Genomic DNA, 15,535 nt, shown 5'->3' on the forward strand with positions numbered 1-15,535 from the left:
AAAAATACAATTAAGTCATTATTAGAAATTAAACTAATTTGCATTTCACCTACAATACAAAGCTAAGATGTTCTGTTCAGATAGCTAGGCATATAATAACCTACATTGGATGTGTTTTAGCATCTTTATTGCAGAAAATATATCAAAGTGCTTGTTTTGGACACCCGTTCTGTAGGACTATCCTATTTTGCATATGCCAATGCAAGGCATTATCATACCCTAAAATTGTTACCTCAACAAATGCATAATAGTCTGACAAAGTCATAAATGCAAACACAAGCATTTTAATCCTGTATCTGCGTAAAATACATATTGACATGCACTGATATTATAGAATATACTCCATATATTCATGCTAACTGCGTAATGGTAATGGTAACTTTCAAGGACAAAGGACTGTTTTCATTACTTAAAAAATGTATTGGTTTATTCTGAACAGCAACGACAGATAGAATATAGTGTTCAATTGTAGAGGTTTAGGTCAGTATGGTTCTATACCTCAGCAAATGGGAATGAGTTCATATAGTGTAGAAAATTTGCATGATGTGATTGGTATAGATTTCCGTAAATAAAAACAAACCACTTTCTTTGCAATAAATCACGCAAGGTAAAAATGGTGCGCATATGACAAATGGAAGCATATTAAAGCTATGAAACAGGAATTCCAAAAAACATAATAAATATAAAAGGTAACTTGCTCTCTTCATACTCATATAGGTATATTAATAATACTTCAAACATCCACAAGGTGACACTACAGCAGGGGAAAAATGGGACAGGAGAGAAGAGTTCTTCAGAATATGCTTGTTAAGGATGACAAAATAATTATGGCGCTCTCCCAAATGATCCTAAATTAGACACTTGAATTGTAGGTTAAGTAAAGGGGCTTGATTCCAATTTTGTGGAAGACAGACATGAAAGCAGTAGTGTAACTACTTCCAGATGAGCAGAGCATTTAGTGGGACACTAATGCAAAATGCAAACGACAGCATGCAGATCACAACATGTGGAGACATGTAAGGTTGATAGACAGGTTCCTCATCCTTTGTGCGACTGTGGGAAGGAAAAGCACTGGGCAATTTGTCCCACGACTTTCATTATTCATGCTCCGGGGATTCCCGTCAGATGCTAATCTTCAAGTAAAGGTGTGTCGTGGATGCTGAGTGTAATCCAACATGGACTGGATTACAACATGGAGTCTTCACGTTTCACACAAACACAGCACAGCACAGGCTAAGTAAGGATGGAGAGGCGCTAACAGAGAAAGCCTTCAAGGTATCACAGTAAAAAGTAGGCCAGAACCAGAATGTAAACGTGTCCTTCTGTGCTATATTTAGATAGAACTCGGGGAGGGAAAAAGCAACATTGTAAAGCAAAAGACACACAAAGCTATAAGCAGCCTGCCATCCTCAATAAGTTAACACACACAAGAGGGAAGGAGCTGAAGCACACACAGGGCTGTAGTGTGTAAAGTGTAACAACAAATAAGGCATTTTTCCAAGAGAGAAGGTGTGTAGTGTCAACAAGGGTTTTCATGCTGGGGGCATCACGAGGAGATCTCGGCCAGGCGCTGGAGCAGAGTGGAGAAGCCCGCTGCCTGCTGGGAGAGCTCAGCGACCCGATCAACCATCTCCTGGGACGCCGACACTGACGGGTAGTTTTGAGCGGCGCCCTTTGTCGCCACAACAACCGCCTTCAAGGCCTGGCACAGTCGACCCCCGGAGGTTGTGATCTGAAGGTAGAGAAGAGGTGAACTTGTCAACTGAGGGCACACAAGGTCAATCATATCTTGCCTGGGCCCACATCACACCTGAAGTCAGGCACGCCCTGAGCCACTTGCCCTCTGACACGATTGGAAGATGTGGGATTGCATGCCCACAGGCAACATAGCCGATTCATAGAGTGAATGTAATGCAATCTCTCCTCGTGGGTTCTTAATAACCAACACATTTCAGACTAAAAACAAAAATACAAAGCCTCAAAATCATCCAAGTCACAACCCACAGCACTTGCTCACCCATCCACAACTTCACTTGTGTGCTTAATAAAGACATGTCATTTAATGAATGCCATCACTCCTCTTGCAAGTAATTAATGGCAGTGGCCACCTTTCACAATAGAAACAATCACAAAGACTCCAAATTCAATTGGAAATATTTTACAACGTTACTGAAATTGCAGTAACACAGCAGAGTAGAAGTGATAAACAAAATTACAACAGCAACTACTTTAAAATATGTTTTTGTCACTTCCAGGCATGCTTGCCCCTGGTGTGTTAGGGGTGTTTGGATCCGATATCAGCAAAAAAAAATTTGTATGGGATTATATCCCGCATCTAAAATCTCCGATATTGGCACGCCGATACAAGCAGTCTATTCCAGACTAAGCTCCAGCACAGCTATGCAGCAGTGGCCGGACAGAGCCCATGTCAGCACAACAACAGTGTGTACTAATGTGTTTAGCATTGAGTAGGAGTGATGTCGGCTTTGTGCATTTTCCTTAAATGTCTGAAAACGATGTTGTAACTGAGTGCAACACTTGTCATGCACAAGTTTCCTCTGGTGGCACAGACCCGGGGAAGTTTAATACGACCAAACTCATCACACATTTGAAGTGGCGTTACAGAAGAAACTCCCACGGGATGACAAGAAGTGTTTAGCTATAACAGAAAATATGTGCTGAGTAAAGTTGGGTATAAACGCTTAATTGAGCACCTCGAAACTCAATATATATTATGCCTAGCTGCCACTACATTGAGGATAAAACTATACCCCAGATGCTTAAAGTGAATGGGAATCAGGCCTTTTCTAATATTCCACACTACAACATACGCAATAAAAGTATGTATCACTCGTGCCCATATCAGATTGATATCGACATTGGCTGATATTCAAGGCACCCATAGCAGACACTGTACAAATAGTTTCTGCCGACATTGTATGTCATATGTTTTTAAGTATTAAAAGTCATTTTTAAAGTAAGTATTTTTAAGTATTAGCTAAATGTTTGACTGATGTTGGCCTGCATTCTGGTTGCCGCTGGATCACGTCACCTTTTTTCCTGCATGTGCGTGTCCTCAATGGGGTGTGGCTTGCACGCTCTGAGCAGGAAAAGGGCGGGCTATAGTACGTTTGAACGCCACCCATGCACTACCTAACCAAGCCAGACAGCACTACTTAAGATGTTTTTGTCCAATTATTTGTGTATGTGTGGATTTTGGGAGCTGACCACTATTGGACAAAATGGAGGTCACTCTTGCATGTCAAACAATGCTGTCGGCAAACAAACTCGCACCGACAGAGAATCAGTGTTCATTTTGTGTGTTTTTGTTGGGTTTATTTTTTTGATAGATTGATACTTAATGGCATTAGATTACTATGAGGTTTGGAGCACACCTCGTTTGACAGAAACGAGCACTGAGAAATAAAGGGAAATGACAAACAAGCCCCCAACAAGATAACAAAAGTGGAAAAAAAAGTGCATCAAATTGTAATGGGTATATGCATTGCCTATAGTGTCTCCTCCGTTCCAGTTTTGTGCAATCCTGCTGATCAACAAACAAAAAGTTTATCAGCATCAAGACAACACACCTTGGCTCGGAGGTCGGCGGAGGTGAGGAGTCGAGACAGCGTGTCGCCGATGAACACGAGTTTGTGGGCCGTCACGATGAGGCTCTTCCCGCGGGCCACAAAGATCCGAGGCGGCTGGTTGCCCTGCACACTGGTGAAGAGCACATCGATGGCGTCGGCCAGGCAGGAGAGGTGAGCGAGGCTCTGGGATGAGTAGAAGGAGAGGAGCTCCGAGTCCTCCAGGGAGAGGGACACCGGCAGAGGAGGGGATGGAGTCAGCTGGAGGACGACATCGATATATAGACAAGTTGTATGGACAACAATTACGGCACTAAAACATGCAACAATAAATGTTTAACTAGAGTAGGCCTTTTTTGGTTAAATAATGGAGCTGACATGCTATGTGGAATTCTACATGTACATGCATGCATGAAAATTTTGGGGGGAATTTTTGGAACATGGAAAATGGTTAGCCTGAATGGGTTGAACGTTTTGAGATTGGAATTGTTTGAATGGGTTGAGAAATCTGGAACTTGGAATAATTCTCCATTCATTTCTATGGGAATTTTTGGACTAGCAAATGTGAAATTGTCAAAAAAAAAAAAAAAAAAAAAAGACTTTTGGAATGTGAAAACTGACTGACCTGAATGAGCTGCATGTTTTGATACTAGAATGGTTTGCAGCGGTTGAGACATGTGGGAAAAGTGGAACTTGGACATTTTATCCTTCATTTCTGATGGGAATTTTTGAACTGGAAAATGTGGAATTGTGGGAAAACCAGGCATTGGTGACAAGAAGTGGCCGGGATGTCCTGAACGAGCTGAACATTTAGATTCTGGTTTAAAATTGCACAGAAATGTGGCGGAAGTGTGAAAAAACATCTTGAAATAATAAATAGAAATCATTTTGGTATACAATATGAATGAATGATCTTAAGCACTGACACAAGTATGCTTGCAGTTGTCAGGAGACAATTCTATACAGTACGCCAGTGAACGTCTTATGAACGCCTCTGTCTTTAACTTGTCTTGCAGACTCCCTATGCAAGGCCAGATTGTTAGAATACACAAGTGACCTCTTGTTGGCTAGCCGGGCACAACCAAAGACTCAAGCAAGGAGCACAAAAATGCAGACAGTGATAAATAAATTAAAAAAAAGTGACCTCAGTCTTCTAGCAAGGGAAACACAAAGCTTGCTTGTAATCTTGCGTCTAGCTCCTATGACGTCTTTCTATTTACATTGCTGAGAGAATAAAAAAAAAGTCTATTTTGACAGGATAGCAACACAGTTGAACTGTAATCAGTTCAGGAGGGCAAAGAGTTGCTGCAAGCTGGATTCTTGAGTCACATGTCTTATTGGTAAACAACCCCATGACTCATCTGCATAGACTGCATTTCTGCCCTAAAAAACACTGACAACGGTGCCATTTGGGATGAGGGAACAAGAGCAAGAGGTAAAAACACAAAGGAAGTGACTCACTCTTGGCTCTGAAGTGATCGTTTGTCCGTTCTGAGCTAGTGGAAGCTCTGGTTTTCCCTAGATGGATTAGGAGAGAACATCTAATTATAATACATACGATACCAGTCAAAAGTTTATACACAAACATTGACTGGCATAAAAAAAAAAAGTGTCTACAAACTTCTGACCTGTACTGTACATATGTAACACTGACATGTAGTTAGTTTAAAATGTAAACTTGCCTGCAGCTTAACATATCCAACACTATCTCCATTAGTGACAGGTGGAGGAACAGGGGTCAAGCCGATTCCTGCATACTCGTTGCTGGGGTCGTCCTCACTGTTGCTGGGGCACACTGTGAGGGTCACGGTGGCCGAAGTGGGAGCCAAGGGGAAGGCCGGCTGCGGCGTTGGGGGCAAAGGCCTTTCCTGAATCCAGCTACTCTTACGGGAGCCCATTCCACCTCCAGACGACTTCCCATCGGACACCGGGAGCGCGGGCAGCGGCCTGCGTGACAGAGATTCCTGGGAAGGGAGTCGGGGGCGACCCTGAGTCTGCAAGAGGAGGGCGCTTTCCTCAAGGGACCGCTGGACCAGAGACAAGAGTCCTTCAGACGGAGGAGCGTTGCCGATGGCAGACAAAGCAGGCAGAAGGTCTGATAGGCGAGCCCAGGCCTGCTGAAGGGGTGCCGCAGGATCCCCGGAGTGACTGGCTTTCCACGTGGACAGGATTTCTGCCAAGGAGGTGGCCAGATCCCGGGACGACAGCGCGGTGGGCGAGCTGGAGGTGGTACTCAGCACGGCGTGGACCAGGCTGGACAGCGAGGCTCTCCACTGCACATCCCCAGAGCCGTTACTGGACAATGAGAGACGGCGGGTGGAAGTGGAGGAAGAGGAGGAGGAGTGAGGCAGGACTTCGGCCGTCAGAGCAGGCATGTCATATACGCCGCAGTCTGGTTCCAAAGAGTCCCGCTGTTGATCTCCCGTGCTTGCTCGCTTCTCAGAGCCTGGAACGCAGTAGAGCTGCCCGTTCTGGGTGGCGTCCTCCCCACAGAGGTTAGTAGTGGACTCCCCGGGACCCAGAGGGACACCAGGAAGAGTGGGTACACTGTAGACATCATCAGCATCGCCAGGCACTGAAGTGACTTCAGATATAGACCCATTCAGCGTTATGGTGGGAACGTCATAGACCTGCAAGTGGAGAAGATTGATCAAGTTTAAAAAGTGGCTGTGTTTCAGTGTGCCAACTTTCATAATTACACTTAGCATTTTGACTGAATAAGTGCGTTCACACTGATAAGTGCACTGTGCACAGTTTATTTATTGAAATGTACTGACAGAAGTATTGCATTTGAGACACGGGCAGTGAGTTCACAACCTGCGTGCATGTAGTGAAATAACAACACACGGCATCCACACACTCATGTATCACAGAGCTTCTTCACTGGTAAAATAAGGCTGGGATATATTTATCCCCTTTAACATAATTGCATACATGCATGTGTAGTAACTAGACCAAAGACAGAAAAACAATCTCAACAGCTGGCACACACGCTCAAGTAGCATTAAAAAGAGACCACTGGTGCTGTGGCCTTGGCCTGGCCCTAACAGATGGGTGTGACTGGGAGAAAATAGCAGCAGCATTTGGACCGGATAGACAAACTCCCACAGCAGAGTGAGACAGGTGTGGCCTTGGGGGGAGAAGGGGCTTAAGCGTGGAATGTGTGGAAAAGCGGAGATGGTGATGCAATCCAAATGGTAAGGGCATTGCACTGCACCAAAAAAAAAAAAAAGCCATTTATTAATGCTAAAAGGACTTGCCTAATTACACTTGACACTGGTCCCAACGACAAGCAAACATTTATTTTAAAAAGGTCCCCTATTACGCAAAAATGACTTTTTAAATCATGTTCTAACAGTAATACTGTATGTGTAACTGGCGCGGTGAAGAGCACCAAACGTGAGAAAAATCTTTCATCTCCCTCACTTGTTGGCTCCACTTTTGTGAGAAGAGGCGCTCCAACGCTCGCTTTTGACGTTACAGCTTTTCATGATGTCATGATGGCAAACTTCCTTCCTCATGGACGTGATACCACCTTGACCCGCCCCTAGCTGGATGAGCCTGCCTCATGTACACGCTCACCACTTTGTAAAAACGCAGGCTTCAATGGCAGGCTTCAGCTCTGCCAACTATCTGTCGGTCAGCTACAGATGTGGGAGCTGTAAATTAGATCATGTGTTTCTTTAGCAAATAGACTAACCTAGCATGATGCTGCTGTTAAATGTGACTGTGACGTTATAGTATGCTCACGTAGCCATGCTAATGTTGCTAATGTCTGTGTCCTCCCGTCGCACTCCTTAATGTTAATGTTGTTGCTGTGTGCAATATATACACTCCAACTCTGCACTTCAACAAGCTATTATGTTGTTAGAAGTGCAGAGTTACAGTGTCTATATGTAAAAAGTGGATAAAGTGCATGGAAACACACTCATGGACAAACAGCTCATTAGCATTAAAGCTGCAGACACACAAAATGGCATGTTCCCAGTAGTGCTAACTAAACGCTCCTTTAAACCGCCTAAATTCCAGCATGAAGCCTTGATTTGGACAACAGACTAAAATTGATGAAAAATACACTAATATGGGGACCTTCAAGTGCAACATCAGCAACAAATTGAAAAACTAGAAGTTGTCCTCACCTCTGTTTCAGAGTTGGTGTGTGGTGGGACACTGCGAGGGGTATCATAGATGCTGTCATCGTCATCATCAACGACAGTCGGCACTGGACGCTGCCATCTGCCACTGGGAGGGGTGTCGTAAACCTTTGACAACAACAACATAAATCATGATGTCTAAATAAGATATTCACTATATTATAATTATATTTTAACATTTACTCTTAAATTTGCTCATACCTGGTCATCCACAGGATCTGCATAATCTTCTCCTTTATTGTTTTGCATATTATTGCTTTTCTCCAGGTCCTGACTTATCTGTTTGTCCAATTCTTGCTGCAGGCTTGCAGGGGTGCCCCGACAGCCAAGGCTTGGGGTAACACTAGAATCCCCCGACAAAGGTGCGGCCTGCTGCCCATCTTTCCTGGTGACCCCCCTCACAGGGGGTGCGGGCGGAGGGGGCTTTCGGGCAAAATTCGGCGAGCCAGGAGCTCGCGGGTGCCCGGCTCGAACCAGCAACGGGGACCCTCTGTGGCAGACCAGACCCGCTTTGCCTCTGGCCACAGCAGGGTTGGGTGGTGCACCCTTGAGCAGAGGTCTGGGAGACACCTGGGCTGGAGATGATTGACATGAGTGCTGATGGACCAGAGCTGCGGTTGAAGTCCTTGGAAGGCTTACTGCCACAGATGTGGGGGTTTGATACATCCCAGGAATGTCCTGGCTGACTTTAGACTGGGGGGCCCCGGATGTTCCGCCGACTGAGGAGGGGCCATTAGTGCAGGCCGGAGAGGCCAGAACCCCTCCTGTTGGGGTTTGGTAAACCTCTTCACCTGACAGTGGTGTCCCTTTTGGCACCAAGTAACAGTCATCAGAAACTTCTGTTGCGATTGTTTCTCTAGGGACAAGATATGTGGTGTCCTCAGACTCGTCGGCAACTCTGGGGGACAGATACACAGACTCTGGAGCCATTTGAACTCCTTGCTGTCTGGCATGCTGAGCAGCTGAGGGAAGTGGGCTTATTGGGGTCTGATAAACAGCTCCTGTCATTTCTGTGCCTCGTCCTCTCAGAGATGGGGAGCGTGGACGACCCGCCACTCCCATGTCCCACTCAGGCCTGGGTCGAGACCCAGAACTGGAATGAGAGCGTGGGCGCCCGCTCTCCACCCGGCGAAGTTCCCCTGGTCTCAAGGCTGCATTAGCTGCTGCTGCTCGCCCCTCACCCACAGCTGGCGGGGAGCGGTACACGCTGTCTACGTCTTCTACGCTGCTGTTTGCGGCCGTGCGGGACAGCGGCGCACCAGGCGGCAAGTATACAGTGTCTGGGCCAGGGGGCGGGGCAGTCTGGAGGAGGCGGAGACGGTTGGCGGGGGCAATGCCCTGGCGACCGTGCAGGGAACAGAGCCACCAGCCAGGTCCCCCACTTTGCTCCTGTTCCAGAACCATCAGGATGTCCCCCTTCCTGAACGCTAGCTCCTCTGGACTCTCTGCTGTGTTGTCAAACAGCGCCTTTGCCAACACCGTCTAAGGGAGAGGAGAGGAAATACAAAATATCAGCATCCATTGAAGTAGGTTTTTCATGTCTCTCAAATCTGCGCTCTCCTAACAACAAGTACATTGATGGCAACGTTAAATAGGGACTATAAACAACTTGATTGTTTGGGGCTGTTGAATACGAGTGAAGAGGAAAGAGCTCGCCTGTGTGAGAAAGAAATTGCGAGATAAGGGAATCAAATCAAAATAAATCTAGCACATGAAATTCACGAAGGGGAAGCAGGCCAAAGAAGGATCAATGATCAAAATGGACACAGGGGCTTAGTGGTAATAGGCGGAATAAGTGAGGGACAGAAGAGGGGGGAGGATGAGCATCACATCTGTCCCTTGCTATTCGGAGTTTAATTGCCAACCCAAAGCCAAGAGAGTCAGGCCAACCCCCCCTTCATTTAAAAACCACCCCCTGGGGGACAGCAAGGGTCTATTGAGCCATGTGGACCCTCTTGAATCACAGCCAATAAGTTGGGTACAGTCCATTTAAAACAGAAACATGCCTTCCAAAAGTGTGCACGTGTAAAATTTGTCGTGTACTTACAGAAACAGACATTGCTGCAAGGGTTGTGATTACGACTCAGGGAAAGTAAATCTCAAGTGTTCCGGTTAAGTCAACGGGCTCCATTTAGCTCTGCAGCGGCTCTCCATGATGAAAATTCGGTGCTGAGGCACAGCTGGCTTTGGAGAGGACACATCGTCTCCGCCTTCTAAAAATCACACACAAACGCTCATTTGAACGCACATACTAGCCAATGAAATACATAATATGGCAGCTGCAACACCTGTCCATCATTCCACGCCCTGTAACGTTATGTTGAAAGCTAACGTTAGCTTAGCATCACATTTATAGAATACAGACCAGCTATGTTTTTCAATCAATCATCATTCGTTGTTTCTGCTGATAATTTAGTTTAGCGTTAATTCATTCAGAAGATAGATATGAACACACAATCTATCGCCGCGGCCTAGCTCCTAAGGCTAACAGGCTAACATTAGCGGCACTTAATGCTGCTTATTTTCATCCGCTTTCGCTGCTAACCAAAACACAAAGGCGGTCACCACAATTCAAGGTTAACTGAGCGGACAACATTTTAAAATAAAACATACACATTACCTTCCTTATTTGCATTCGCCGATAAACTTAATTGGCGTACAGTAAGAGATCGGCGAAAAATCACTTCTTCTCAAGCGTAAAATTCTTTGGCCATTGGCGTTCAATCATTTTCGGCGATGACAACACAATGATCTCCTCCTTCTAGAAGGCTGACGCAGTGTGTATATCTAAAAACAGTTTGGATTGTCTGCCATCATTCTGTTCGCCGAATCCAGTTGCATGTGAGATCGCGTACGTTGCCGCCGCTCGGGTGACTGCTCCCCTCTGATTGGCTCCTTTATTGTGAGTAGCATTAACGATGCAAAGAAATAGCCGTAAATAAGACAATCGACATGTAAATACAGAAAATGTAAACAATTTGAACAATAACCAGATGGACTATAATCAACAAATAGCTTTAAGTGCAAAACACAACTATTTTTTATCTTACTTTAAAGGCAATCCCATATGTGAGCTTTTATTTTGACGGGGAACTTTTACCCGGAACAACTTAGAGACAGCGCACAGAGATCGTTAGGAGTCTAAAGGTCTTGGTGTAAACTTGAAGTTTTTTTTATTATATTGCAAACATAGCATTGCACAGGTGTATCGAACCAGAGAATGAGATTTCTGGGGGAAATGTGAGGGGGAGGGAATTGGAAGTCTTGGGATGTTAATGGTTTGAATCCACTGAGAAATTTGAATGTATTAAGAATTCTCACGTTCAGAGGGAATTTGTGTCACGGAAAAGTGTAAATTCTTGTGTGGGAAATGACACAATGCCTGACTGCCCTTTCATTTAGGGTTTGTTTGGGCTGTAAAACTACGACATTGCGGGAAAACGTCTTTTTTTGTAACGTGGAAACAAGATAGTTTGAACATCCTGAGCTGAATGTTTTGACGTTGAAGTGGTTTGAATCGGTTGAGAAATGTAGACGAAGTAAGAATTTCAAGATCAAAGGGAATTTGTGTTTTGGAAAATGTGGGACGATGGGAAAAGTGGGGATTTCTTTGAATACTTATTGAACATACTTTAAATGATAAAATGTATATTTACTCACCACTTATGAATTAGCATTAAAGATCGATAAAGCAGATGGAATCCTAATCACAGTTTAGCCTCGAGTCGGATCTCCCCCTCAAGTGGCACTCCACAGGTCACTGGGTCAGGTGTTCCTCCAATGCCGCGTATGCATAATCCTTACTGCTTGCACGAATGGGCGGTATCCCCACATAATAAATTCACAAACATACTGAATGTCCACTGTAGTAATAATTTGGGTGCACAATGTCCTTAAGCATTCACACAATTAACATTGCATGAACTGCTGAGCTAACACAACTGCTGTTTTTAACCCACAGGTGATGTTGAGGGCTGCTTTCAGGTGCCTTTGTTCCGCTCCTGTCTCAGGGCAAAGAAGTATGTCTCAGAGCAGCTTAACTGGAAAAGTAGCCATAGTGACAGCTTCTACAGCTGGGTAAGAATGACTTTAAGGATGTTACAGCACCCAAGCCAAGCCTCACAAATTCTCCTGCCCAGTATCGGCCTGGCTGCAGCTCAGGCCCTGGGAAAGAGAGGGGCTCATGTAGTGGTGAGCAGCCGGCGGCAGGCTGGTGTGGACAAGGCTGTGGCCCTGCTACAGAGCCAGGACATCCAGGTCACTGGGACCACCTGTAACGTTGGGAAGAAGGAAGATAGGGAAAGACTGCTTCAAATGGTGCGTGTGTGCAAAGTTCCTCTCCGCATGCATCCATCTTATTCTGTGTTGTATGCAGACTCTGGATCAGTGTGGTGGTGTCGATATCCTGGTATCCAATGCAGCAGTTAACCCCTTCTTTGGAAACCTTATGGACACCACAGAGGACGTTTGGGAAAAGGTTCTTACTATAATTTTTTTGCATCATGGAAGAAAAGACATCTTGTTTGAATTGTACTTATTCATTGCAGATTATGTCCATAAATGTAAAAGCTGCCTTCCTCATGACCAAGTTGGTGGTGCCTCATATAGAAAAGAGGGGGTGAGTTACAACCCAAAACAATAGCACAAGAGGACCTAAAAGACTTTTTTTCATGTGCTACTGTATCTTTTAGAGGGGGGAATGTTGTGTTTGTGTCATCAGTGGCAGCCTACCAACCATTGCAGGTCAGACTATAAACAGTATTAACTGGAGGTGTAACAGTACACATATGCATAATCGCTGCACTTTCTGAAAAAAAAAAAAAACCTTGTAAATTACTTAATATTTATTTTTATTTGAGAACTGTACTAATTGGAGAATTACTTGCTAGCAGTTTAAGTTCCTTTTAAAAATGAATAAAACAATTTAGAGAAAAGCTCAATAGTTTTAAGTTTAACATTCTGTTCCCGTACCCAAAATGAACCTACCCGTGACCTTAAAAGCGAGGTACGGACTGAACCGTGATTATGGCGTACCGTTACACTTCTAGATGTGACATTATGCATATTTTTAGGATTGTATTTGGACGTGTTTTCCTGCTGTTTTTGCAGGGCTTGGGCGCTTACAGTGTGAGTAAGACTGCCTTGGTCGGTCTGACTCGGGCGCTGGCCCCCGAGCTGGCTCAGAGTAACATAAGGGTGAACTGCGTGGCCCCCGGAATCATCAAAACTAGCTTCAGCTCCGCGGTGAGATGTTTCAGCTTTTATTGTTTCTCTTTTGACCCTCTATTGTAACCATTTTCTTACAACTGATTTCAGTTATGGCAAAATGATGACATCATGGATGACTTCAAAAAGCAGCTGTGCATTAAAAGGTATATGCATCACTGTTGTCAAATTTGGCTTATTTGAGAATGTATTGTTAAAAAGAAGCATCACATGACTGTACATGTATTCATCCAAGAGTATGCCTATTCTTATGACGATTATGATGCTAAACGTGCATCTCTTTCAAATCCCTGATACAAATTATGATGGCAAATTGACTTGATACTGATGTGACATAACTATGACATGGATTCTATGATGCGAGGTGGTTGTACAAAGTCAGTAATAGACAATGAAAGGTACTACTCATGTCATTGTCACGACGATTCAAATGATTCTAACGAGAAGACCAGAGAGTCCACTGGCATGTAACAACTATGTTTAGTCTTGAGTAGTAATTTGATGCAATAAAGCGTCCTCGACTATCTTCTCAGTCTTTTCACATGCAGGCTGGTTTTAGCCCAAAAGAACTTGACAGTCACAGTCATATTGTATAAAATACAAGCATTTTGATTATGAATTTTGTTTCCTTCCTGTCAGAGTTGGTCAACCCGAGGAAATAGGGGGAGTGGTCGCCTTCTTGTGCACAGAGGACGCCTCCTACATAACTGGAGAGACCATCACTGTGACGGGAGGGATCGGCTGTCGGCTGTGATCCTTTGGCAGATGCTGATTATTATCCATCCTTGGTGATTTTAATGGTGTATCTTCTGTTATTGTGATCAGGGATTTTTTATCCCCCATTACTATCAACCTGACTTGAAATTTCTCTACAACATGCGGTATCGTTAGGATGCTCATCCCAATCAACAAGCAACAGTGCACACCTTTCGGGGACTGACAAGTACATTTGTAAAATTTAAGCAAGATTGTCTTTTAAGCAAGACAATCAAGCAAAATGTCCTTCGCAAGTAACTGCCATTAGTCATTGGCCATTTGTATTGATCATAAAACTTTAAGGATATCTGTATTACATGTATGCTAGCATGTCTTCCAAACCTTTTTAGACCACAACTACCCTATACAGTCATCCATCCATTTTCTTTGCCGCTATGCTGGAGCCTATCCCAGCTGACTTCAGGCGAGAGGCAGGGTACACCCTAGACTGGTCGCCAGCCAATCGTAGGCCACATATAGACAAACAACCATTCACACTCACATTCATATCTATGGACAATTTAGAGTCGCCAGTTAACCTAACATGCATGTTTTTGGAATGTGGGAGAAAACCCACGCACGGACGGGGAGAATATGCAAACTCCACATAGAGATGCCCAATGGAGATTCGAAACCAGGGATTTCCGATCTCCTGACTGTGTGACCAACATGCTAAAACTCAGCCACCGTGCATCCCCCGTTACAGTCATGAGACTTGAGTGCAAAATTACAGCATTCTGACATTACATATATGTTTCAATTTTCTCATCCAGCAAGATCATATACTAGAATGATAAACATGCTTTATTCACAAGCACAAATCTTAAAATGTGTACTTTACAATAAAAACAGTAAATTACAGTAAAAAAAAGTTGTTTTGTGAAAAAGTGTAGTGCTTTGTCATGCTATGCCAGGGGTCGGGAACCTTTTTGGGTAAGAAAGCCACATGCTTTTTAAAATGTATTTCTGTTTTTTTTTTTTTTTTTTTTTTTTTTAAATAAATAAAAAATAAAAAAATAAAATGTATTTCTGTGAGAGCCATATAATATATTTTAACATTGAATACAATTAAATGCATCCAGTTTAAAGCAAGACCAATAATTTTAGAATATAATAAGTCTCAGAATGTTTTTTGTTTTAAATAACATTGTTATACTGAAGCTCACAGTGCTGCATGGTTTTGCACCGTACTCTGTATCTTTCTTTTCACCATTTTCAAAAGGGTTTACTAGCCAGAATTAGCTATTTGATCAAAGGATGGAAGTTTACTTCTTCACCTCTCAATGACCCCAGTAGGCTATGACAATACAATATTTTCAACGTTATTTTTAACACCATGATTTCTGTAATGTTTTACTTCTAAAATGCCAGCAAAAAAACAATCTCAATATATTTTATGCGGCTCCCTACCCCTGTGCTACACTAAAAGGTCATTTTCACCGTCTCCTTTTGCTGCAAAGAGGCAAGGAGAGGTTCCGCTGCGCCATGCCTGGTTTCCAGAATTCCCTCAGAGTGGGAAAATATGTGCCGTGTTTGGTTTTGCAGTAGCGCTTCATGAACAACTGTGGGAGATAGAATGTTAAACCAAAAGCAAAAACGTGTCTTTTGGACAACATGTGTCTTACTTACCCGTCCTTTGAAGTTCTTGGTGGCTTCATCCTCAGAATCGGCAACATAGTCGTCAGCATCGCCAGGAGGGGCCAAAGCCTCTACACACAAGAGACCCCCGCTTAATAAACCTGTAGAACAACGCCATATTGCCATACTTGTTAATCTCACCTCCGTTGCACTGCTGGGGAGATGAGGTGGCGT

General features: G+C 44.0%; 3 protein-coding genes across 4 annotated transcripts in view; 1 reads left to right on the plus strand and 2 right to left on the minus strand.

The window, feature by feature from the left end:
• Positions 1–150: 150 nt before the first annotated feature.
• On the minus strand, positions 151–10,582 carry efs (embryonal Fyn-associated substrate). Its single transcript, XM_054800367.1, has 8 exons — positions 10,362–10,582; positions 9,789–9,954; positions 7,943–9,223; positions 7,727–7,849; positions 5,270–6,217; positions 5,049–5,105; positions 3,591–3,848; positions 151–1,732 (listed from the first exon to the last, which is right to left on the minus strand). Exons 2-8 carry the CDS (start codon positions 9,798–9,800, stop codon positions 1,547–1,549), a joined length of 2,865 nt encoding a protein of 954 aa, XP_054656342.1. The 5' UTR covers positions 9,801–9,954; positions 10,362–10,582; the 3' UTR covers positions 151–1,546.
• A 324-nt stretch (positions 10,583–10,906) lies between these two features.
• Positions 10,907–14,723, plus strand: dhrs4 (dehydrogenase/reductase (SDR family) member 4). The gene is made up of 8 exons (XM_054753737.1): positions 10,907–11,818; positions 11,881–12,058; positions 12,117–12,218; positions 12,289–12,359; positions 12,433–12,484; positions 12,851–12,985; positions 13,058–13,113; positions 13,607–14,723. The coding sequence occupies exons 1-8, from the start codon at positions 11,706–11,708 to the stop codon at positions 13,719–13,721; spliced, it is 822 nt and encodes a 273-aa protein (XP_054609712.1). The 5' UTR covers positions 10,907–11,705; the 3' UTR covers positions 13,722–14,723.
• tinf2 (TERF1 (TRF1)-interacting nuclear factor 2) overlaps positions 14,686–15,535 on the minus strand; it is a 6,664-nt gene continuing 5,814 nt past the window's right edge. The window contains exons 8-10 of one of the 2 annotated variants that reach the window (XM_054753736.1): positions 15,503–15,535; positions 15,353–15,432; positions 14,686–15,285 (exon numbers count right to left, since the gene is read on the minus strand). The exon at positions 15,503–15,535 is cut by the window's right edge and continues 26 nt beyond it. In XM_054753736.1, coding sequence (XP_054609711.1) covers positions 15,160–15,285; positions 15,353–15,432; positions 15,503–15,535 — 239 coding nt within the window. In that variant the 3' untranslated portion in view covers positions 14,686–15,159. Of the gene's footprint in view, positions 15,286–15,352; positions 15,433–15,502 lie in introns of those variants that run through there. The other variant, XR_008566263.1, reaches the window with a different exon arrangement.

This window comes from Dunckerocampus dactyliophorus, chromosome 15 (genome assembly GCF_027744805.1).
Source record: "Dunckerocampus dactyliophorus isolate RoL2022-P2 chromosome 15, RoL_Ddac_1.1, whole genome shotgun sequence".
NCBI classification, from domain to species: Eukaryota; Metazoa; Chordata; class Actinopteri; order Syngnathiformes; family Syngnathidae; genus Dunckerocampus; species Dunckerocampus dactyliophorus.

Bases quoted from the DNA above. Each gene is read 5' to 3' on its own strand.
- dhrs4 (XM_054753737.1), top strand. From the start codon at position 11,706: ATGTTGAGGGCTGCTTTCAGGTGCCTTTGTTCCGCTCCTGTCTCAGGG. The intron at 12,219-12,288 runs GTTCTTACTATA...TATTCATTGCAG, and splicing joins CAGAGGACGTTTGGGAAAAG to ATTATGTCCATAAATGTAAA. The intron at 12,986-13,057 runs GTGAGATGTTTC...AACTGATTTCAG, and splicing joins AAACTAGCTTCAGCTCCGCG to TTATGGCAAAATGATGACAT.
- efs (XM_054800367.1), bottom strand. The intron at 5,106-5,269 runs GCAAGTTTACAT...TAATCCATCTAG, and splicing joins TTGGATATGTTAAGCTGCAG to GGAAAACCAGAGCTTCCACT. The intron at 3,849-5,048 runs GTGAGTCACTTC...GTCGTCCTCCAG, and splicing joins CGATCACTTCAGAGCCAAGA to CTGACTCCATCCCCTCCTCT.